The 25,056-nt window shown below is 45.2% G+C and overlaps 5 protein-coding genes across 5 annotated transcripts in view; 1 reads left to right on the forward strand and 4 right to left on the reverse strand.

The window, feature by feature from the left end:
• Window positions 1-25,056, reverse strand: part of LOC126561947 (protein bric-a-brac 1-like) — a 182,951-nt gene that overhangs the window by 143,019 nt on the left and 14,876 nt on the right. The gene's annotated exons all lie outside the window — the stretch shown is intronic.
• On the reverse strand, window positions 38-452 carry LOC126563467 (dolichyl-diphosphooligosaccharide--protein glycosyltransferase subunit 4). The gene is made up of 2 exons (XM_050220112.1): window positions 337-452; window positions 38-103 (listed from the first exon to the last, which is right to left on the reverse strand). Exons 1-2 carry the CDS (start codon window positions 435-437, stop codon window positions 70-72), a joined length of 135 nt encoding a protein of 44 aa, XP_050076069.1. The 5' UTR covers window positions 438-452; the 3' UTR covers window positions 38-69.
• Window positions 6,465-14,144, forward strand: LOC126561277 (uncharacterized). The gene is made up of 4 exons (XM_050217257.1): window positions 6,465-10,148; window positions 10,452-10,583; window positions 11,096-11,493; window positions 11,568-14,144. The coding sequence occupies exons 1-4, from the start codon at window positions 6,482-6,484 to the stop codon at window positions 14,142-14,144; spliced, it is 6,774 nt and encodes a 2,257-aa protein (XP_050073214.1). The 5' UTR covers window positions 6,465-6,481.
• On the reverse strand, window positions 17,333-19,635 carry LOC126561762 (hexamerin-1.1-like). Its single transcript, XM_050218072.1, has 3 exons — window positions 19,501-19,635; window positions 19,313-19,440; window positions 17,333-19,237 (listed from the first exon to the last, which is right to left on the reverse strand). The coding sequence occupies exons 1-3, from the start codon at window positions 19,589-19,591 to the stop codon at window positions 17,378-17,380; spliced, it is 2,079 nt and encodes a 692-aa protein (XP_050074029.1). The 5' UTR covers window positions 19,592-19,635; the 3' UTR covers window positions 17,333-17,377.
• On the reverse strand, window positions 21,966-24,292 carry LOC126561763 (hexamerin-1.1). Its single transcript, XM_050218073.1, has 3 exons — window positions 24,139-24,292; window positions 23,951-24,078; window positions 21,966-23,875 (listed from the first exon to the last, which is right to left on the reverse strand). Exons 1-3 carry the CDS (start codon window positions 24,227-24,229, stop codon window positions 22,016-22,018), a joined length of 2,079 nt encoding a protein of 692 aa, XP_050074030.1. The 5' UTR covers window positions 24,230-24,292; the 3' UTR covers window positions 21,966-22,015.

Consider the following 25,056-nt stretch of genomic DNA (forward strand, 5'->3'; position numbering starts at 1 on the left):
GGTTGTTTGTCCAACCACTGTGGGAAACCCAGATGTCGTAGTTGTGGTGCAGGATTAGATAGGAATGCCTCATTTATGTCTCGATCCTGGGCCGCCTCGCATGCTGCTTCCATTCAATGCACCACGTGTATCACCGAAAGGGCCATGTGTTTCGATACCCGGAAAAATCCGTTGCGGGCAGTACCGTCAATGGTGAGATAAATGTTAAACGAAGATAGGTCAATTAGTACATACACACATATGGAACAAAGTTGACTACGGTCCGTTAATTGGACCTGCTTCATTCACAGAGTGTGGGAAGCATACTGTGTGGGTTGAACGAACGCAATTGCATACCTTCCCATGTTGGCGTTTATGTAATGGAATGCAACGACCAGCAGGAAGAGAAACACGCCTAGAACGTTGCAGAATACGGCCAGCTGAACATCGGAAATCATGGTGAATGTAGTCGGTAGTTTATCTGTCGGTAAGAAAGAGATGACACTGGATTTGTAGTGGATTAGAGTAGGATCGGTACAAATCGCTATCGACATTAATGGGACGACAGATGAACATCGGCATGAAGGGTGCTGACCACAACCTTGACGCAATTTCCATTGAAGAGAGAGTGCTTATTAAATGGAAAGGTGAATATTTATAGTATTGTGTGGGCATGTCCTAACAGTCCCTAAAACAAAATTGGAATTTTTCCGACGAAATGGCCGATAAAGATTTTAGATATCGGATAGAACATTTTCGCTAGAATTATTTGCCAGCAAATTGGAATGTCCATTTCCTTTGATACTGATATTGGACAAATGGCAAAGCAACAAAGCATAGATACGGGTGATTTTTTTTATCCAATTCCTGATATCAGGACGATCGTTGCTCCGGGTTAATCCGGGGTTAACCTGCTCCTTTCATTAAAAATACCAAATGGATCATGTCTAAAATGCAAATAAATGCTAAAGGAAAAATTAAACTAAACTGTGCTAATGTGTACTGCTGATGCATCCAGACCGGCAAGAAGAAGGTACACGTCACACCGTTCATATCGCAATCCGCATTGTTCGTCGATTTTACGTTTAAAAATACATCAAGTAGAACCATTTTTTCAAATAATAACAGTAAACATTGTTAGCAATACGATTAATGTAGAACACCGAACTTACGTGCGATGAAATGGACTTAAAATCGCTTTAGAGAAGCCCACAAGAAACACTACAAACACTCCCGGAAAATGTATAAACAAGCGCTTTGTGTTTTTATGACAACTGGAACATGGAAACGTCATCGCCCCGTTTTGCGTTGTTTGACGTTCCGTTTTACTTTTTGTTTTGAGTTTGAAATTGAGATCTCACCAACAATCCCCTGGATGACAAGGTTCGTGGATGTTTCGGGCAAAAGATTTTAATTGTTTTGTTGAGTTTTCTATTTATTTTACTGCCCTTTAATCTTGTATAAGAACCATCTAAGTGTTACTATTCATTTTATCAAGCATTCAATTGGTTTTCGATTGAAAATAAAAAAAAACATCTTTAAAGCCTGTCATCGTTGCAAAATATGCTCGTTAATCTAAAAAGCAATGTGTTTGTGTAAAATTAACTTTTAACCTTCAGCTTACAAATTTTGTTTTTGAAATTTCGGAAAAAGTTGTCAAACGTTTTGCACAACTATCAGCACCCAGTGTGCACTCGAAGCAGCAAAACAACCGAGCAGCAAAGAAGACGAACGAACGTCAAACATTTTCTCACCAAATATCGATTGGCTACCGACACGAAAAGAGAAATTTCCGAACACACTTTTACTCGCTCGAAGAAAGTGGCCAATCCTCTAATCGCCATGAGACGATCCGAAAAAGAAGGGAATTGTTTGCACGCGTAGCTTGCCGCTTTGGGAAAAAGTCCCGAGGATAACGTGTAGTGTGCTGTATGTGTGCAGTTTGTTGTGTGATAAACATTACCCAAATTATTAGTGCAATAGTGCAGTTGCGTTGCGTACATCGTGCTAGTGGATGATGATAGTAGCAGATAAATGATACGCGCTAGTGCCCGTAACGAAAAGCAGAAAGTCTACGAAAATCCGACCAGGTATCTCTCTCGTCTGGGTTGGTGAAGAAAATCGTGCATCCCGCATCCGCACCAAAACATACGGATTTGCGGTGTTTCAAGGTAATGTTTCCGTTTTGCACAGCGAATCGGAAGCGCAGGTGCAGGCCACCCTCCGTGCACAGTACGGCCAGCACGAAATGCAAATAAAGTGTAGCAGCAGCGAAGTAACGGGGCTAGAAAATAAACCAACCGCTGCTGGTGGCAGGTTGAAGAATCAATGATCCAAAGAACGAATGTGTGGTGTGGGAAGATCGCCCTCTTTCCCGTTCGGTGTCATTATGCTCTGTGTGCGCCTGTGTGCAGTAGGCCTCCCTCCGCCTGCCAGCCTTTCTGCTACTCTCACCATCCGTCTCAGTTTTCTTTTTTTCCAACGCAATTTCCAAAACGGCATAAACACTGATGTTCTCCTGGAAATGAAAGACACCGTTTCGGGAAAAGGAGGGAAAAATTGCATCACCAGTTTCGAACGACATTGAATCGATCATGTCCCCCACGGTTCCGGTTGGGGTAGAACACCAGATTTGATATAATGTATGCAAAGTTAGAAATCTGTTCTCCGATCGATCGATGCAGTTCGATCGCATAAAGCACGACTTACGCATAAAATTACGTGCACCATGACCGGTCGTAACCGTGCCTGTAGGCGCCACATCCCACACGCACACGCTCACCGTGTGGCCCATCCGTGGGCCGTGTTTGTAGAAGAAACTGGAAACAAAATGTATGCCCCCTAATAGCACCGAAAATGGGAAGAAACGTGTATGTGCCTCAAAGCAATCCGAGCCCCACAAAGTACACAGAGTGATGAGAAACGATGAATAATTAATTTTCTGTACCCCCCTACCCGGGGGTCCGATCGCCATACTCAACGCCATTGGCATTGTCGGTAACTGCATACTTCGGATGCAAAACGGAAATAGCGGCAAAACGCGGAGCGACGTCTTTAAGTCAAGGCCAACATGCCGACATACGTGTGGCTAGCTGCCTGCTAAGCCTGTTAAACTTTATTATTGTGCCATACGGTAATAGAGATAGTGATTAGTGTGATAAACGCAAAATTAGGCAAAAAATATTGCGGCTAACGGGAACAAAGTAGGAACTTGAAGTAGCTCAGGATCATCAACAACCATGAGATAGCACGGTACGAGACGAAGAAGAGCAAATTAGTAACAGCTCATTAGATGATGCTAGGAATTTTAACATACTTATGCAAAATATTGATGAAGATATTTCCCATTTTCTTCAGTATTACAATGTTTCTTCTCCCCGTCCTACTGCTTCAATCACATAATCATAAAAATACATCGCCGCAAGGACTCTCGGTTCGATTGTAGGTCTTCCCAATTCAATTCTTTATCGATTTGCAGGCCTCCTCTTCCGTAACGGATGGCCATCATTAATGCACAAATCGTTTCACACTTTTTTCGGCAAACCTCCCCTTTATCTCTCTCTCAGGCCCATACGTCGCTTCTCCAGTTCGTGGCGTTCCATCGTGTCTATCCATCATTTCTGCTTCAACAAAACGGGCGGCGTGGGCACTCTTTTTTTACCATAAACGGTCGTCACGTCCCAGTGATGATGTCAGCTGCTGCTGTGAGAGGACCGCCGCCGCCACGAAACGGCGATGTTGATGATGGCCACGCGCATACTCCGACGTGTGCATGTTTGAAATATTTGTTTGTTGCTTCTTGTGTGACCCCGGCCCATCATCATCATCATCATGTACGACTGTTCACAGTTACCAATAGGGCCCCTATTCCCCCCCTCCCATCTGTCCTGCAGGAGGAGGTGTGCCAACATGCTTACAAAAAAGTTTATTTCAGGTGTGCACACGGCGGTGATCGTGTGTTGTGTGCGTTCTTTTTCGGTCATTGTAATCGATGGCCATTCGTTGGGTAGATTAACATGAGCTTACACTAATCACCCGAATGAGATGGTAGAATAAGGCCGGAAATAAGTAAAATGTTTCGCTAGATAAGCGCTATTTTGGAGTTGTGAATACCGGTTCACATAGATTCTTCCCTCAGCCTTTACCATCTCACGCTTCTTCAAGCAATGTTGTGATTTTCGGACCACCGAATTCTTGTCGAACGTCGCAAGCGAATGCCTCAAAAAATGACACGCACCTTACCAGCCAAAACCATCCAATGTAAAATATTTGAAAAGTACAATCACGACTGCGCTCAATTCATCGGAACTTGATCGGGGTTGAGCCGTGCTGGAACGCTTGATATTCAATGATGTTCCTGCCCTAGAATGTTACTAATCTCTATTAGTCGTCTAACAATGGCAAGCGCCGATTTGGTTGTCCAGGCCACTGTACCATACCATACCGTCTCGCGACTTATTATTTTCGGTGGAATATATCAGCCAATCTATTTATGGTAGTGGAAACGGTAGTCCGCTTACTTTTTGGACCGTTCGGACACGCTGGGGACATATGGAAGCATGAACCCAGCCGACACAGATATACGCGCGCGCGCTATTGCAACACTGGTTAAGTGTCTAGTAGTCTGAGAGTGATTGGACACACGCATGTTTTAACACTCAACCACCTCCCCCACTCCTTCGGTACACATGCCGACCGACAACACACACCTTTTGTGCTCAAATCCATCACCAAGGAGACGACGATGGTGACGATGAGCAGCGACATGAGACGACGATGAGTCGCTCCAAACCCCGTAGGCGATGAGCTGATCAGTCAGTCAGTCAGTCCCTCATCATCAGTGTGAAACTTTTAAACAACGCGCTTTAGGACATCAACATTTTCTGCTTCTACTGCTGCTGTCGTTGAGGCAGAACAGAGGCTCCTCTACATCCTCGCTTTCCTTTAGTAACATTCTTTGTTGTGTCTGTCGTGTGCTGTTGTGGTTCTTCATTATCGAAGACAATCTTAGGTTAATTGTTTTGAAAATGTTGCTTTTGAACGGTTTTCGGTGGTAATTCTTATGCCGACCCATCATCAAGGTTGCGTTCTCTCGTTCGCAAAGATCGCAAAGAATTATAGAGGTCTTCTAATTGCGATAGTAATTAGCTAATTGGCAAATTGTGACCCAAAAACGGGAATGTGTGTGCGTGTGTGAACGAGGCGAGTGTGCCGTAACGCTACTAATGGACACGAGGAACAACACTTGTTGTGATGATCTTTTTCTAATAGCTCAATAAAGAACTCAGGAGCTTGATCGAGAATTGAAAGCGCGTTCCATTCGCTCGCGCGCGCCTGTATGTGTGTGCGTAGGTGTGGACCGTACAGGCGGAATGGCCAACATGTGCGATCAATAAATGGTGAACGCGAATGGTAAATTAATGCCAATAATCTTAGTCACTGTGTTTGAGCGCATTTGACATGTTTGCATGCCCCCGATCTCTCCCTGGTCTCGGTGCGGTGTTGTGAGATTCTAGTTTCAAACAAAATAAACAACTCCGTTGTGGGTAAGTGTTACGGGTTAAAGAATGTGTGGATAGAGTTCTACAGGTTTAAAAAAAGCGCCTGAATGTCTAAAACTCGCTAAGTGTATTTGTCTATTTGAATTGATCATAATAAGTGATATGGATTATAGAGAATCCAACTAGTGACTCTGACGTATGTTCAATCAAACAAACAATTGTGCTTTGTTCATGTGGACAATTTTGTATCTCGATTCGTCCAGACATACAGACGCTGTTTTTTGAGACTGTTTTTGAAACCTGCTAAACCATTTTTTTAACAATTCATGTCCCAAGAGAGCAATAGGTTTGCTGAATTCGCCCCCTGGTACTTATCAAGCGTGATTATCAGGCGTGAAGCATTCGGAGCATTGGCGAAAGATTTTTGATGATGTTTACACAGTCACAGAATTTATTGCTACAGACCGAGTCCGTAGGTCGACCGTATCAAAGCGAATATACATGAGCCAGTTTGTGGCTTTTATAAAACCACAAATGTTTCGCCAGATAACCTAACCCGGATTGTCTCTTTATCCGCTAAAAATACGCAATAAAGATTGCAAACTTTCTAGGTCAATCGATTGCGCTAAAGAAGAGACACCTGTGTGTATATGTGGCTGTATGGCAGACAAAACTTCCTTTCCCTTTTTGTATGTTACTTCCGTGTGTCGGCAAAGAGCAATTCCACTAGTTCATCGGTGCAAATAATATCTTTTTCTAACGATTTTTTCTTCTGGTTCTTTTTACAGATAATTCAACCGACAACACTCACACCAGCTCCACCCCCAATCATGTCGCATGCGATTGCAATCGAACGACGACCATCGTGTCCTTGGCAACGACAGCAGCAGTAGGCGTAAATGGAAAGGTGCTAAAACTGCCGGTGTACAACAATTGCGTTTACCGCGCCGATATACATAGCGCACCAGCTTTTGGGGTCATCGGGCAAACTAAGGCTAGCGATGGAATCCCAGCGAATACTATCCTCACCGTCGAACGGTGATGACACGGAAACCGATTCTATCAGCTGTTACGTGGTAGAAGGGGCGGACCTATCATCGACCGCCGAAGGCGTACAGTACCGGCTGAATGGTGGTGAAGCCGAGCACGGGGATGACCATTTGCGAAAGGGACTGAATCGCATCTCGAGCGATTCGGCGTCCACTTATGAAATGGTGGACGGTGGGAGTCCTCAGTCACCTGCGTCCGGTACTAGCGACGGTCACGGTGTGGACGGTGACGATGATGACGATGGCGAGGAGGAGGAGGAGGAGGACGAAATGTGGAGCAATATTGTGCGCATAAATAATGCGACGGCCGCTACGGTGGCCGAACTGGCGGGCAGTGTGGCAGCGGGTCGGGCTGCTGCGGATGATGGATTGGCGAACGAAATCGAGTACGAAGTGCAGGAGGGCAGTGAGCAGGAACTTCTGAACCGCGACGGTGGAGAATTATTGCAGCGCAAACAGCGATACGATCTGGCACGCTCGTCCACGAAGGAGGAGAAACAGCGCCACAATGAGGAAATAGTGATCATGAAATCGAACTCACTCTCTTCCGATACAACGCCCGCGACTAATTCGTGGGAACCGGTGGATGGTGTCGGTACCGAGCCGGAGCTAGAGGTGGACGGTGATCCACAGCAGGAGATAACGACGGGCGTATCAGCGCCCACTTTCTGTGGTCCTTCGAAACCGTGCTTCATAGACGCATCGTCACTGTTTGACGATGATGAGGTGGTTTATCCATCGTTCCAGGAAAGTTCCTGCCCAAGCCACCGCTCAAAGGTGGAGGAAGCAACAGCAAGTGAAAGCAGCGTACAACTGGCAACGATTCTGTGTGACGAAGTGGGCGAACGGGTGACAAAACCGATCGAGGTGAAGGATCAATTTTCGGCCGGTCCGTCCAACAATTATATAGCGAGCAAGTTTGAGAAGCTTGCCGAATCGAACCATTCTACCGAACCAACCGGTAACGATAACGATCGTGAGGAAGTGCTCGCACGCCAGGAAGCTGAACGAAAGCAGGGCACCTTTCTGTTTCAAAACTCGATTCAGCAATATTCGGGCCATCTGTTGGATTCTAGTTTGCAGTTCGCACCGGAGGAAGCGTACAGTGATCTTTCCCTGCCGAGCGTGTACTCTTCGAGCAGTGAGCCAAATTACGGTGAATATAGTTCACTAACGATTAGCGATAATCATCGATATTCGCTGGGAGGCTGTAGTGTGGCGACAACGGATGAAAGAGGAGCAAGTGGACAGATGGACAGCTTGCGTGGAGGTGGAACCTGTACTAGTGGATACAATTCTAGCTCGGCTGATTATAATAGTCGCACGCAGGCCACGAGTGACGTAGAATCTACATCACACTATCCAAACACACCGTTTAATTCGATCGTACATGTCACGTCGGTTGCCGCTATTCCCCCACAGGTGGTGTTGCACCGACAGGTGCAAGAGCTGAGTGAAGATACGGGTAACGATACAAGCCGGGCTAGTTCCGTGGATCGAGAGTCACACTCCACACCGATCCGCATTCCAAAGCGTATGCAAAAGCACGACGAATCGGCACCGATCGTGTCGGGCGGTGCGTCCATTGAGGACTTTACACCGAAGCAGTGCGAATCACCGTCCGTTCGTCGACGTACTGACACGTGCCCGATTGTGTCGGGAGGCAGTATCAGCTTCGATGATCCAACCGGCGAACGTACCGTTGCTCGGCAGTTAAGCAAGAGCGGATCGGGTAAGTCGTGGGTCGTTGATTTGAAAAATTGTCCAGATGAAGAGATACCATCATCAGTAACAGCGATGAATTCGCTTGAACATTCGGGCCAGCGGAGCCTTGGATTTTTCGTCGATTTGGGTAGCCTTAAGACGCCGGAGGAGGAAAAATCGATTACGGCGCTGGTGAACAGTAGACCGCGCCCGACGGCACACTCGGAGCTGATGAAGAAATCGACCGGATTCTATATCGATCTGTCGGATGATGGTAGTGAAAGTACTCGCAGTGCCACACCGAAGCTTGGAGGTTCAAAGCTTGATACGCCACCGCCCTCAGCATCCGCAATGACGGGATCGTCCAGGGGCGAATCGGAAGACAGGCAGCCGGATCGTAAGAATATGTTTTCGATGTTTATTGACTTTGGCGGAGATCAGGCAAACAGCAAACCAGCCATAATGCCACGCAAGCTATCAATGCCACAGTCTGTGCTACCCGGAACATCCAACGGGAAGGAATCGATCCGTCCGAGTAGTCTCGGACCGACGACAGGTGAAGAAACGAGCAAGCCTTACTACATGTTCATTGGTTCGCAGCCCGATCCGCAATCCTCGGTTATGCGTCGTCCGCATGGCAACGCGGCTAGCGGAACAGCTGTCAGGCACGAATCAAAACGTCACTCGTGGAACACAACCGTCGGTGAGGGTGGCGGACTGGGTGGAAACTTTCACGAGCGTAGAATTGCCACAAATAGCGCTTATCAGCGATCGACGAGCGTAACAAGCGATCGAGGCATTATGAACATTCTGGACAAAATTCCTCTCCTTTCGAAAACGTCCAGCATGTCGATCGATTCGTCTGTTTCGCCGTTTGAAGATTTCACCTGTTCAAAGTCGGAGCTGAGCACCTACTCGAACCATTCGATTTCTTCCAACTCGGCACACTCGAGCAACGAATCAAAGGTATCGCCGAAAGCCGGCGCCCAGGAAGGACAACCGATGGAAGTGCCGGCGGACGGGATGATGGTATCGTCTGCGAAGAAAAAGCGTAAAGATGCAAAAATAAACGAAACGTTCGACAAAAGCAGCCAAGGGTCGATTACGGATGGTATTCTTTCGTCTAACGAGGATGCATCGCCAACGTCAACCACAACCGACACGGACGATGTAACGTTTCAAAACAATCCGGCAGAAGAAGAGGCACTGCTTATTCTGCAGCAACCGGCAACTGCTGTGACCGCAAAGGAAACCCAGCAGCAAGCGAAACCAGAAGAACCAATAAAGCTGTCCGCTATTACCACGACCAGCAGCACCAGCAGCAGTACCAAACAGATGGAAACGATCGTCGAAACGGTGGAATGTTCACCTCGGCATACAGCATCCACGGCACGGACTAAACCACAGCACACGATGGAAACGCTACATGCTACGATCGAGAAACAGAAGCAACTGCTCGAAACCGTCTCGGAGAATGTGGAATCGCATGCGTCCACCACGGCGACGTCTTCCTTTGTGAAGCTGTCCGACATGGATAAACCACCGTCGGCGGCGGCGTCAAATCAGTTTATTACGACCAAATTTGAGCTTCATTCGAGCAGTGGTGGTGGGAGTGGCGGTGGAAGTGGCAACAACATGTCCAACTCGGCCGGTTCCAGTCGAGTAGCGCGGCTGTTCGAATGTCAAAAGTACAACACGATCGGGTCGGCGATCGGTGCCAGCAGCCAAGCGATGAGACAGCAGCAGCAGCAACAGAAGGCATCGAACTACTATCACTCGAACGGTGGAGTAACGTCGATGGAGCGACACTCGTGGAATATGTCTCGCTCGACTGGCAACAACTTTGTGAGCCTCATCTCGTCTTCGGTGGAAAATTCCCGTTCGCTCAGTCGGTTGTTTCCGCACCTGTCGAAAGGTAAGGGGTTTCTTGTGTGTGTGTGTGTCAGTGAACCGGCAATCGGTTGGAAAAAAAACTTAATTTTGCTTCAATAAATTGAGGTAATCGTTTTGGTAGCTGGCTAGATACAGATACAAATTGATTTCATGCGTAAAGCATATTCTTTTGCTGTATTAGATCTTTACCTTTGCGGCATTTGATTTTCAATATTACCAATTAATCATCAAAGACTTTTTGCAACTAAAAGCAAACTCTATTAGGAGAAACTATATTGTTAAGATATAGCTAATATACTTTGTTTCGTAAATCGTTTCCCGATAGCTTTCAGCAGCAGTCTTCCTTCCGACGTGGGTATGAATGGTATGGGACGTAGCGGGCATCAGGATGGCAACGAGATGATGCATTCGGACTTTTCCTGTACATCAAGTATCACCTCAAGCCGATCCGGTATTGGTAAGTAACCCAGTCAATGTTGCTGGCTATGGTATGCATTAAAAATTATTCACTGAGATTTTTCCGGAAAATGTTTGGAATTGATCCTCTGATCTATTATTGCTATCTGATGAGTAACGTTGGGGTATTATGGGTGGACGATCCGGATGATCTTTGAACCCGCTAATATACGTTTTACATTCGAAGGAACAAAGATCAAGAATCACTGACTCAAAGACTTTGGCACAAGCACAAAGGTAGAGCAACACAGCGATTTCCCTTTTTGAAGAACGGACATAACCAATGCCGATATCCCAATTTCCCAAAAAAAAAAAAAAACCGCCAGTAGAAAGCAATAAATGGAAAAGGACTGACAACGGAAATGGTCGGTCTTGATACAAAACAGAACGTACAGATTGGAGGGCTTGCCTATTCCGGGGATATCGTGACCACACTCTCTATTTTTTAATGCATACAATCATTACACCATCGTGTATAGTAATAATAGTATATTCTCTCCGGCATTCGTCTAGAATCCATCGATGAGTCCATCTCAAGCCGACAGCCGCGCCGCCTTGGTGAGGATCTGTTGAAGATGTTCCTTCAGGAGATTGCCACCGACGTGACGATCGAGGTCGAGACGAAGAAGATGCGTGCGCATAAGTGCATACTGCGATCGCGTTGCCAGTACTTTGCGGCAATTCTCGCCGGGAGTTGGGTGCAGAATGCGGGCAACGTGATCGCACTGCCCGGCTACTCGTACGCGGCAGTGCACTTTGCGCTGTGCCACATCTACTCTGGTGCCTCCCATCCGCCGGAAGGCATCAGTCTGATGGAACTGGCTGCACTGTCCGATCTTCTTGGTCTCGAGGGGCTGAAGGAGGTTACCGCGTACGCACTGAAGACGAACTACTGTCACAATTTCCACAAGGTAAGTAACGAGGTTTTGACAAAAATATATGTAAAAAAATCTGTCGCTTTATTTAAACCCGGTTCTCATTGTAGCCCTGTGTCGGTTGTACGGATGGTGTGTTGCAAGTGCTGCCAGTTACGCTAAACCATGGTCTGGACGATCTCTATCGCAAGTGTTTGAAGTGGGTCTGCCGGCATTATGTGAAGATTTGGTCCCAGAAGCAGTTCTCGCAGCTTCCGCTGGATGCCGTGCATCGCTGTAAGCAGCAAATTGTGGCCCATCTCAACTCCGAAAGTGTTCTTACTACGATACTGGACAGTGAGCAGCTGCTAACGCTACTGCACCCGTACAAGTGGTCGATTGAGGTGGAAAATGTCGTGCGCGATATACTGGACACGGCGTACGATTACATTGCGGATCACTTTGCCTCGTTACTGGCCAGCGATAGCTTCCTTTCCCTGGGACAAAACTATCGCTGGGCAATTCCACATCTGGAACCGATCCTGCTGCCCGCCGCTAACAACCTCAGCCCGGATCAGGCCTGCAAAAGCTACCCGAGGGCAACGCGGCTACAGAAGCTGCTACAGGCCAAGGTACTGACCATGACAACCACAACCACCACTTCAACACCGATGTCATCGAGTGATAATACGAACGTTGTGAACATCTACGAGAAACAAACGAAGGCCAGCGATGCTGGTGGCACTCGCAAAGAGGTGGATTACAATCTGCAGGAGGAAGAAATGGACTGGTGCGATGAGTTTGTCGGCATGGTTAATGCCATCCTGTCCGCCGTGGAACAATGCTTGATACGGCAGTGTGCTCGTGCCATGCGTGTTAGCTCCTGGCAGCGGATGGATGTGGAACTTCGGAACAAGATTCAAAAGCTAGCCTGCCTAATGGAAACGACCGATGAACGAAAGTCCCGATCGCGGTATTCGTTCTCATCGCAAACGTCCTCCTCATCGTCGGTGCATTCGCGTTCGAACGATATGCGGCAGGTGCGATTGGCTATACAAGCGCACACCAAGCGTACCCTCGAAAATGGCCCATCGAACCACAATCAATACAACAACAATCGAACACAACAAACGCAAACGATCAATACGCATCAGAACGAATTGAATGCCGCATTGTTGAGTTCGCATAAACTTGCAAAACATTATGCAACGCACGAAGCATCAGCGGCGGCGGCGATTCCTGTTTTGGAGCGTGAACGATTGAAACACCAACAGCAAGCGCTAGAAAATGGCCGCCTTTCGAAAACCGCTTCAAAGACCCACGTTCCAGAGGGAGGAAAGAAATCTTCCGCATCGCTTGCCAACGGTCGCCAAGCTGCCAATGGTATCCGAATGGGTGTGCTTTCCAAAGCACCAAACGTTGCCCAACCGACGGTCCCTCACAAACGATCGCAATCGGAAGATCATGCGAATCTTAAACCTACCGTTGCTTCCGGCAAACCGGAACCATCAAACAACATGCGCACCAAGCTAAGCAACGTCAAGCCACGATATCTCGAACCAAAGAAACCTAAAAATGCGGCCAATCTGCACGCACAGAACAACATTTCCTCCAGTGGCAGCTCCACCCGAACGTCCAGTCCGGCGATGGGCACGCGCAAGATAACGTCAAAGCTGCAACAGAATCACGGTCACGAATCGAATCTCTCGCTCGACAGTCTATCCTCACCGGCCAAATTGAAGAATGCATCGGCCAAACCGCCGACCAACCGTGCGACCATCGGTGAAATGGATGTTTCAATCGACTCGCTGGCAGAGTCATTGAAATCTCACTCGATCAAAACGAGCAACACGCTGTCCCACGAATCCCTTATCTATCAGGAGTATTTTAAACCGAAAGGTATGAACACTGTCGATCAGCAGCATCCGCCCTCGTCCCAACACGCTAAGAATGGTCTCGTAAAGGATAAGGATCATCATCGTGAAAAGCGCCTAAATGGCGGCAAAGCGGCAAACACGCTTACTACGCGCCTGTTAAGCGGTGGGCTTAAAACGAATCATTCGGCATCCTCAATCCCGTCCGGAGTAAGTGCCCGCTCGAATGGAATCAATCGAACCGCGTCTTCAGCAAGCGTTGGTTCGAATGGTGGATCGGGATTAGTAAAGCGTAGCTTCCTTTCCCAACGATCGCGTGAAATTTTGGCCCGCCGTACGCACGAACCAAAATCGAACTCAACTAATTCGAGCAACAAATCTGCCGCGTCATCGCCGAGTTTGCTACTAACGCGCGATAAATCATCGGGCAGTGATATCGCGAAATCGGGTTCGTCCGCTTCACTTACAACACCCAGCTCCGGCTCGCGGAAGGTGTTCAACACAACGCTACATCTGCGACGCACGGCCAAATTGCCTGAGGGAACAGGCAACAACAGCAACCGTGTTTCGATTGCAGGTCAGGAACGGAAAGGTGATAAAAGCACGTCGAAGGGAGCCGCAACAGCAAACCGCACGAAGGCAGCTTCAGGCGACGGTCGAATCTCACTGAAAGGAACTGTGATGGAAAATAATTGTGCCGTTCCGCCGGAGGTAGGTGACGGGCAAATGGATGTACCGGTAATTATGGAACGTATCGAATCAAAGCTCGAACGTTCAAATACGTTTTCGATCGATGCTGCCGATCATCCGCTGTCACTGCAAATGTTAGAGTGAATGGGTGTAAATCTCACCGTCGAAATTCACTCGAGCACTAAGAACACGAGCGATTATGGCAAGGTAAGACCAAAATGCTAACAACGTATCCTCTGAAAGATGATCGTGTATTGTGGCGCTTAAAGCTACTTCTCAAAGCGTTATCTGCAAAAGGTGCGCATGCACGATGATCTTAATCTCTTCTTAATTTCGTATGTAAAACACATCTGCTAACTTCATCACAAATGTCTAGTCACATATTTATATGCATACACACATATACATAGAAAAAAAAAAAAACAGAGCGATAGAGAGGGAATCAAATATGTTGAGCAGAGCAGTGTTTCTCAACTCAGCGCGCGATATGTGGCCGGTGCAGCTTTTCTGCACCATTAACTTATAATTCGTTAGTAACGATATATTATATACATACTTATCTGTTGCAAGATATGCTTATACATACACACACATTATATATGCATAGATTATTAAACACATATGATACCGTAGAGCAGGGCGTTGATGAAACTCCTATAAAGCCATTATTGTGAAGGATTTTGTGAAGTTTTTTTAGCGTGCGCTGGGACAAACGATACAAACTTCTCAAACTAGGCGGGCATGGGATGTTCCCTCCGTGGATTGATTCAATTAATTGAATGTTAAAAGAAAGCAAATAATCATTTATCTGTTTGTTACATTTGTAAAAGCTAAAGAGAGATTAATTTAAATCATTTAAACTCACTCTCCCCCTAAATAACTCCACGAAATGATGACCTGCTCCTTTGAAATGTGTTGTAGCAATGATAATAATTTATGGAACGGTTTCCCTATCGGTAATTAACTGATTTAAATTTAACAAATTGTTGCTAATGTGGAGGGATTCATGTACTAACAGACTGGGTTGCTACTAACTGTCAATAAGAGTGTGTGTGTGTGTTTTTTCTTTTGGGAACGTTTCGATCATTTTGAAGCCATAGTTTTTTTTTATATTCGCTAACATTGTTTAGACGTTCCGGCTTTAGTTTAGAAACAAAAAAAGTTAAATTTAAACAGAAAACAGTTACTAGGCGCCAAGAAAATGACATTAAGCATAGGAGCACCTGTACGACTGAAAGCAAGGGAAAATTCCATGTCATACGCTTTGCTTCAGGAAAATGGTAAAGCGTTTGTTTTTATTTGTAACTTCTTTTTGCTGCTTAATCAGAAACAATGTGATAAATTGATCATTATGATGATCCTACGTTTGGTTGCTACTTTATACTTATTTACAAGTTTTTTTTAAATATTTGTTTTTTTTTCTTTCCATTTTATATAACGTGCTTGTTCAGTTTTATAAGTGCACGCTTTGTGTGTGTGAGAGTTATTTTTGTCTGACAGAACTTACAAAAGAATGTGTGATAGTAATGGAACTTATAATATTTATTTCACTCCTCGCACTTTAAATTTGCTGTGCGTACTGTACACAACGCGCAGTAAATTTATGTTACATTAATCATCTCATTACTTACATCATCTGAAAGATACATTTCTTCATACGGTTTTAACTGATTTTAGCATGTCTGGGAACCTGTTTAAAACACTGTACCGTAAACCAACTGTATACCTAAAATTAATAGACATTTGATAGATGTTTGTGTTCATGAAAGATGGACCCTCAAGCGTGATCGTTCTGGTGCAGGTGTAGGTCAGTGCAAAAATGAGATTATGATGCGTCCGGTAGAGAAAAAATGATTATGCAAACACTAAAATAATCGCCAACATGAGTTATAAATTAGTAGACGACAAAACAACTCAAGTAATAAAATTATCCAACATCTTTCGAAGTTATTTGTTGTAGGTAAGCGATACTTTTCAGTTTAGTAATCCTCAACCTAAAACTCACAAGAAAGTTTGCATTTTTCATCCGTAATCTCCAACTAAACAGCCACATACTAAGAAGCATTGTCTTCATGACCAACTTGCTATAAAATTCTACCGTCCTTATTCCACCAATGATAATTTTAAGTAATGCACTAGCTGCGCTATATTGCCTATTTAACCAGATAAAAAAAAAGGTTTTCATTTTTACTTACTACTGCCGACGATCTACGACAACATGCACTTAATATTGGATGTTCCCTTAGAAGGGGGTTTACTTTACATTACTATTAAATTTAAGTTTCATTTGAAAATTATGATCAAAAACGCTGAAACACACACTATGGACTGATCATACAAAACAACCTGCGTAAACAATTCTGCTTTAAATGTTACTTTTTGTTTTGTCCATTATTATCTTTACTTTTTATAATGCTACTCGATCATGCCGAGTAGCTGTCGTTCCATCCGGTTGTTTAGTTAAATAATTTTGATTGGCTTTTTTTCTAGTTTTATCACATTGGATATGAAAACTAAGGGTTTTTGCTACACTTACACATTCCCTCCAACTTTATACTACGTTAGGTCGGATAAGTTTGATTGTTAGTACTTAAGAATATTGTCATTTTGTCAGAATCAGTACAGTGAATTGCTTTATAAGATGCAAATCGTTTTACAGCTCTGCAAACGAAGTGAACCTAGAACAAACCACTACTATAGCTTACAAGTAGAAAGTTTGCCGAGAACAAATATTTACGCTATAAACACAACAAAGCCTGCAATATAATCGACTATAAACTGCAACTACTAAATCACGCAAATACTGCTTCAAACACACTAATTACAAAGCAACAACTAAAGCAAGCCTAGTCATCTGTACAAAGTTTTGTTCAAATGCTTGCAAAACATAGAAGCAGATTGCTACCAAACTAGAAAAGCTCGTGCATTGCAGTGTGGCACAAAAATAGAGACAGCATACAGAACTTTATGCAAATTATTAGTAATAGTAGATCGATATTTAGCTGAGTGTTTGTGTGTGTGTGCGTGTGATGAAACCATGCTAATGGTTTGGAGTCAAAATATGTTTGATTCTGTGAGCAATCCGGAAATTGGAAACGATTCTTCTGACGGTTGGATTTGTTGTGTAAGATGTAAGTGCGTCTTCGTTGGGACGCAATTGAATGATTAATGCGAAATAGTGTACACCAGAAGAGAGGAGGGATGTGAATTGATAACAATAAACGTTCTAAATCAGCTTTCAATCGCACTAGAATCTGACAACATCCGATTTTTGTAATCCATAGAGAGATAATAATTTTGTAGAATGTGTTTTGAACATTGTTGAGTTGCTTATTTTATTCGATCATCTGTAATGTTCCGACACGGTGCATAGTCCTTTAGTAAGTCTGGTTCATTTTGAACTCGTCGTTGTGGTAGATGAACACATCCTTGAAGTACATGTTCTTGGTGTAGAAATAGTTGAAGTTGATGACGCGATCGAACGGATAGCCGAACGCGAAACCATCGTAGAAGCGCATGCCAGATCCAACACCGCACGTGAAGGACTTGTCGTAATAGTATCCCTGTTCGTAGGTATTGGCAGTGTACGGCGTGATGATGAAGTAGAACTGCATCGGCATACCGCTGGTCCAGCCCTTCGGCAAGATCAGACGATCCGGGAATCCACAGTGAGCCTCCGACATATCCAGGGTGAACTTCTCCTGTCCGTTGTAACCGAGCATGATCTTCTTGTAGAGCTCGGTGTACATGGTACGATCCTTGACGCTCCAGTAGAAGTCGCGCGAGTTACGGACGAACGTGTTCTTGCCTGCGGTGAAGTCAACCAGGTACTGGTCAAGCTCGAAGAAATACTTCTTATAGTACTGCAGGTCGAAGAAGCGATCGAACTTCGGTCCGAGGAACGTCCGGATGATGGCCTTTCCGGTGTACTCCGAAGCAACGTTGATGGTGTAGCTGAATGGCTTGTGGTTAAGGCGACGCTGGCGTGCGAACACGGCAAAGTCGAAGTACTTGTCGGTCGATGGCATCGGCAGAACGTTGGAGACATCCGAATCGAAGTAGTCGAAGTAGGTCACCAGCTTGTCGAAGATGACATCCTTGATGACGATACCGTTGAAGTTGAGCTCGTCGTAAGTGTAGCTGGGCAGGAATCGCTTGAAGTAGTAGTACAGATCGATGAAGCGCTCGTACAGTTGATAAAAGACTGGATCACGCAAGCTCGTCTCGAACTGCATCAGTGCGGACGGCCAGACCTTGTAGGCGTTGTAGTCGTTTCCGGACAGCAACAGACGCGAGAACACTTCAATGTATCCCATGTAGCTAGCGTCCACACCGTCAACGTTGGAGTTGAGCAGGTTTCCGAAGAAGTCGATCGATTCTGGCTTACGCAGATCAATGCGGGAACCATCCTCCATGATGTAGAATCCATCCTCGATGATCTTACGGATCTTCTGCTCCCAGCTGTTGATCCAGTCCAGCTTGTAGTAGAACTCGTCGGTGATCATGTAGTTGAAGTCGCGGCTCTTGAATGGCACTCCGTTGAAGTAGCTGAGCAGCGAGAAGTATCCGGTCTTGAGCGGGAAGCGCCACACCAGCGGCTTGACCGTGCCCATGTAGTTCGACATACGCTCCAGGTTGTAGCGAGCCAGCAGCTGTTGGTGCATGTACCAGTACAGCTCTCCGCGACGATCCTTCATCAGTCCGAACTTGTCTCCGCCCAGGAAGAACGGATAGTCCATCATGAAGTAGTAGTAGTACGAGTTGAGACCAATATCCTCGGTGTAGTAGTTGAGGTACTCCTCGGTGTAGAAGTTGTTGTAGTAGTCCACCGGGTAGGAAGCGGTGTAGTTAGCGTATACGACGTTGTACTTGCCATTGCCGTAGAATCCGAACTTCGGATCGTACAGCTTCTTGTAGCTGATAGAGCGGATCACATCAGTGTTGAAGAAGTAATACGGGTAGATCTCATAGATAGCCGGCAGGACGAGACCCTGCAGGTCGGAGCGGTGCATCACGGTCAGATGGATGACGTAGATGAACATGCCCTCGTTGATGTTGTCACGAGCCCAGATGAGATTCTTGTAGTAGGTGTCCCAGTCGGCGCTGTTGTACAGGAAGCTGAACAGAGCGTAGGTCTGGCGCAGATAGAGCTCATTGTAGATGGTAAAGATCTCGCCCTTCTCTAGGAAGGCACCAGTCTTGTACCAATCGAAGAACTCGGCCACTTGAGCAAAGTCCTGGAAGTTAAATCAAATAGTTCGAAAGTTAGATCATTCGGTCCACATCGTCAGTCGATTGCCCTGGACACTTACGTTGTACTTTGACTCATCGGCAACCCAGGTCTTGGTGTACGGAATGTACTCCTCATACTTGAGCGGCAGGTGAATGTTGCGCAGCACTTCGAAGAAGAACTTTTGCTTGAACAGGAAGTCCTTGTCCGCTGTAAGATAGGAAGAATATCAGTCCCTTGTTGGATGGTACACACCCGAGGGAAACTTACCGTATTTCGCTTCGTACTTGGTGCTTGGAACGTAAGATCCGCTGGCAAGAACTGCCAGGGAGATCGCCACCGCCAGAATGATGAGCTTCATCTTGTCGAGCACTACTGCTTGACTACAGTCACGAGACTGACTTTTTCGGCATCGGTGCTATAGCTTTTATACCCGTTGGGAACCATTTCGCAAAGGCTTTTTTTGTCCCAAAGATCGCTTGCTTATCATCGGGCTGCAGCACACGAAATAGCACAGGTGATCGAGTATCAAATTCTTGCATTCGTCTACGGCTTCTGGCCCTGATTAATGAACGATCTTTAAGTGCATGGCATTATCGCATCAACGTATTGTTTATATATTGGTACATGGGTGGTACAATTAATGATAAAGTCGTATCAATCTGAGTTCACTGAATGCTTCGAATGTTGAAGGAGAGAATAAAATTCAGACGATAGTATTGTTTCTAGGTGCATGAATTTTAAAGATGAATTACATTCTCGAAAAATCTATCATCACATAATGTATCATACAAGCAAGAGTTTGCCATTCTGTACAAGGGTAATTTAGGATTAATTTTGTGAAGATAGAAGTTACGGATCATTTTTTTATTGTTCGACGATTGAGTTCTCAGTTGGTCTCAGACGACATCTCAGTTGGTTTTATTGGCATAATTTGTTGGTTATCTAAGTTTATCCTTGATTAATTCTTAAGAGCGAATAATTATCAAATTATGTACTCATTAGATCCGATCGGGAATTCGAACAATTTATTTATTTATTTATTTATAATTAATTGTGACGGTCCAGTTCCGTAATGTCAACACCGCTTGTGCTGAGTAAATTTAATAATCATATTTATAAGGCATTATCTCCTTATTCTTTGCCTTATCCCGGGCATACTCGGTTGAATTCGAACAACTTATAAAAGAGAAAACCTTTAGAATTTTGATCAATTTATTGATGTGGTCGTTGAAAATGCAAAAGAAGTAGCTTAGAATTCTCCTGATGGACAATAGGCTGCAACATTTCAACATCTGGTATCTGGTCATCACTTCAGAGCAACGAGCAATATATCTTAGTTCATAGTTTATGGTAAATGATACGTACAAGTGATCAAACGTAAGGAATACGCATACCGTGCTAAATAGAAAGCGGTTATTCGAGAAAGCCCTGCCTTCGGTTCAGATGAAGGTAAGAAACATTTTTCTATATATTTTATTTCATTCAATTAGCACCAGAATTCAAAAGATCTTCCACTAAGTATTGAGTGATCACTAATGTCATATGTTAGATAGAGCTGGCATGGGGACCGTACGGTGGTAGAGATGATAAAGGCGCCGTTCTTCACATGACGGTATCTAGGTTCAAGTCCCGTTCGGACCGTGCCCGTCTAGTCCGCTATGTGGTACCAACAAGACTCGTAAGCCATTCGATGGTCGACGTGACCCAGCAGGTCTTTAAGCCAAGACGAAGAAAAAGTTGAAATGAGCATTACTCAGCGCTTCTGCAGTATCCAGTAACGAAAAATGTTGGAATTTGATCAATCTGTACTCACAATAATTAATCAGATCAATGCACTCGTAATAGATGGAACCATAAACTGAAATGTATATGTTGGATAGGTGGACCTTAGAATCTTCTTCTTGACCTAATGACCTGTTATGGTCGTTACCGTGTAGTTAAAACATGTGTACCATGTGCCATGTGAAAGCCGGAACCGTTGTCGCCTACGGTTCACCCTACCTTAGAAACGAAGATGTATTATTTGATTTCAATTTTCATCTTCTTATACTAAACTTTTTTGTCTACACTACACTTTATATTTAATCTACTTGAGGAATACAACACATAACAACCAATAGACCTGGACAACAAGCACACATTCACAATGCAGCATGCCCGGGATAAAGCAAAGAATAAGGAGGAAATTCCTTACTATGAATGTTCTTTGTTTCAATCACATATGATGTTGGCAGTACGGTAACGTGCCGCGCGACTTGATTATAAATAAATAAAACAAAAAACTCATTATATTTAGAAAAAAATGTTTTGATTAACATTCTAAACCTTTTTTCCCACTCCGTTCGCACTGAGATAATTTTTTTTTATGTATTCTAATGTGACGGCTCATATCGCACTACAGTTCGCAATGGGATTATGTTGGAGATTTTTATTCATTCTCTATATTCACATATGCTAATGACACATATTTTTTCGAAATGATCCTCTAATCCTGAGCGATACATCCTCGTAAGACTCATGTTGATTTACACTCACTCATGAATACACTCACTGATAAGGTACGATGCAATATTCAAACTGTAAATGATTGTTGTATAAGCTGGAAATCATCATATCTGTAACATTAAGCATGAAGTTTGATAGAGCAGACAGCATTTCACTAAACACGATTAAAGATAGCACAAATCATTTGAGACACAATTTTCATGTGAGTTTTTCCCAATTTGCTGAGTTGCTTATTTTATTCGATCATCTGTAATGTTTCGACACGGTGCATAGTCCTTTAGTAAGTCTGGTTCATTTTGAACTCGTCGTTGTGGTAGATGAACACATCCTTGAAGTACATGTTCTTGGTGTAGAAATAGTTGAAGTTGATGACGCGATCGAACGGATAGCCGAACGCGAAACCATCGTAGAAGCGCATGCCAGATCCAACACCGCACGTGAAGGACTTGTCGTAATAGTATCCCTGTTCGTAGGTATTGGCAGTGTACGGCGTGATGATGAAGTAGAACTGCATCGGCATACCGCTGGTCCAGCCCTTCGGCAAGATCAGACGATCCGGGAATCCACAGTGAGCCTCTGACATATCCAGGGTGAACTTCTCCTGTCCGTTGTAACCGAGCATGATCTTCTTGTAGAGCTCGGTGTACATGGTACGATCCTTGACGCTCCAGTAGAAGTCGCGCGAGTTACGGACGAACGTGTTCTTGCCTGCGGTGAAGTCGACCAGGTACTGGTCAAGCTCGAAGAAATACTTCTTATAGTACTGCAGGTCGAAGAAACGATCGAACTTCGGTCCGAGGAACGTCCGAATGATGGCCTTTCCGGTGTACTCCGAAGCGACGTTGATGGTGTAGCTGAATGGCTTGTGGTTAAGGCGACGCTGGCGTGCGAACACGGCAAAGTCGAAGTACTTGTCGGTCGATGGCATCGGCAGAACGTTGGAGACATCCGAATCGAAGTAGTCGAAGTAGGTCACCAGCTTGTCGAATGTGACATCCTTGATGACGATACCGTTGAAGTTGAGCTCGTCGTAAGTGTAGCTGGGCAGGAATCGCTTGAAGTAGTAGTACAGATCGATGAAGCGCTCGTACAATTGATAGAAGACCGGATCACGCAAGCTCGTCTCGAACTGCATCAGTGCGGACGGCCAGACCTTGTAGGCGTTGTAGTCGTTTCCGGACAGCAACAGACGCGAGAACACTTCAATGTATCCCATGTAGCTAGCGTCCACACCGTCAACGTTGGAGTTGAGCAGGTTTCCGAAGAAGTCGATCGATTCTGGCTTACGCAGATCAATGCGGGAACCATCCTCCATGATGTAGAATCCATCCTCGATGATCTTGCGGATCTTTTGCTCCCAGCTGTTGATCCAGTCCAGCTTGTAGTAGAACTCGTCGGTGATCATGTAGTTGAAGTCGCGGCTCTTGAAAGGCACTCCGTTGAAGTAGCTGAGCAGCGAGAAGTATCCGGTCTTGAGCGGGAAGCGCCACACCAGCGGCTTGACCGTGCCCATGTAGTTCGACATACGCTCCAGGTTGTAGCGAGCCAGCAGCTGTTGGTGCATGTACCAGTACAGCTCTCCGCGACGATCCTTCATCAGTCCGAACTTGTCTCCGCCCAGGAAGAACGGATAGTCCATCATGAAGTAGTAGTAGTACGAGTTGAGACCAATATCCTCGGTGTAGTAGTTGAGGTACTCCTCGGTGTAGAAGTTGTTGTAGTAGTCCACCGGGTAGGAAGCGGTGTAGTTAGCGTATACGACGTTGTACTTGCCATTGCCGTAGAATCCGAACTTCGGATCGTACAGCTTCTTGTAGCTGATAGAGCGGATCACATCAGTGTTGAAGAAGTAATACGGGTAGATCTCATAGATAGCCGGCAGGACGAGACCCTGCAGGTCGGAGCGGTGCATCACGGTCAGATGGATGACGTAGATGAACATGCCCTCGTTGATGTTGTCACGAGCCCAGATGAGATTCTTGTAGTAGGTGTCCCAGTCGGCGCTGTTGTACAGGAAGCTGAACAGAGCGTAGGTTTGGCGCAGATAGAGCTCATTGTAGATGGTAAAGATCTCGCCCTTCTCTAGGAAGGCACCAGTCTTGTACCAATCGAAGAACTCGGCCACTTGAGCAAAGTCCTGGAAGGGAAATCAAATAGTTCGAAAGTTAGATCATTCGGTCCACATCGTCAGTCGATTGCCCTGGACACTTACGTTGTACTTTGACTCATCGGCAACCCAGGTCTTGGTGTACGGAATGTACTCCTCATACTTGAGCGGCAGGTGAATGTTGCGCAGCACTTCGAAGAAGAACTTTTGCTTGAACAGGAAGTCCTTGTCCGCTGTGAGATAGGAAGAATATCAGTCCCTTGTTGGATGGTACACACCCGAGGGAAACTTACCGTATTTCGCTTCGTACTTGGTGCTTGGAACGTAAGATCCGCTGGCAAGAACTGCCAGGGAGATCGCCACCGCCAGAATGATGAGCTTCATCTTGTCGAGCACTACTGCTTGACTACAGTCACGAGACTGACTTTTTCGGCGTCGGTGCTATAGCTTTTATACTTCAGATGCATTTTATTGCTTATCGCTGGTAGTGAGCCATAGAAACAACCGAAAGCATAATGTACCGGCCTGAAAATGCATTATCACATTACTTCTCGGTGTTTTGCTTCGGTACGTAATGATAAACTTAATGCATCTTCAGGTCATCTTACTGGATCGCAGCTTCATCCCCAGCGTAGATGATTGTACTATCTGGTACACCACAAATATGCAAATATGTTTAGCTCGCTACTGATATTGAGAAATTAATTAGCCAATTTTTTTATTTGCCACATATTGCAGCAAATGTATAGAATCTCTCTACAATCACGGAAGGTTTGTTGGCCTGCCAATTTCGGCTTCTTTGACCGTAGCCGGAGAATTAAGTCCTCGACACGGGGGAACGTAACGGCTGAATTCGACACCACGCTTCCAATCGATCGTATTTTACGCTGGTACTAAAAAAAATCCTATCTTTGTCACTTGTCCTGGATTACCAGCAGTGACGGATTTAGCCTTTCTAAGGACCTCAGTGGAGTCAAAATTTGGGTCCTCTGTTACACTGAACCTATGTTCTGAAAGTGTCCGATTTTTGCTACCAATGTGATGCTTTGTAATCGGATTTATAACTAACGTTCCCTACACTTGCTAGTTTTATGATCGTTGAACATTGATCTACATAAGGCAAAACCAGCAGAGAAATTAAGAAGGAGCGATCAGTTTAAATTGTTCCATAAAAAGATGCGCGGCCGAAAGACGCATCCAACGATATGCGA

The sequence above is a fragment of the Anopheles maculipalpis genome, chromosome 3RL (genome assembly GCF_943734695.1).
Source record: "Anopheles maculipalpis chromosome 3RL, idAnoMacuDA_375_x, whole genome shotgun sequence".
In the NCBI taxonomy this organism is placed as follows: Eukaryota; Metazoa; Arthropoda; class Insecta; order Diptera; family Culicidae; genus Anopheles; species Anopheles maculipalpis.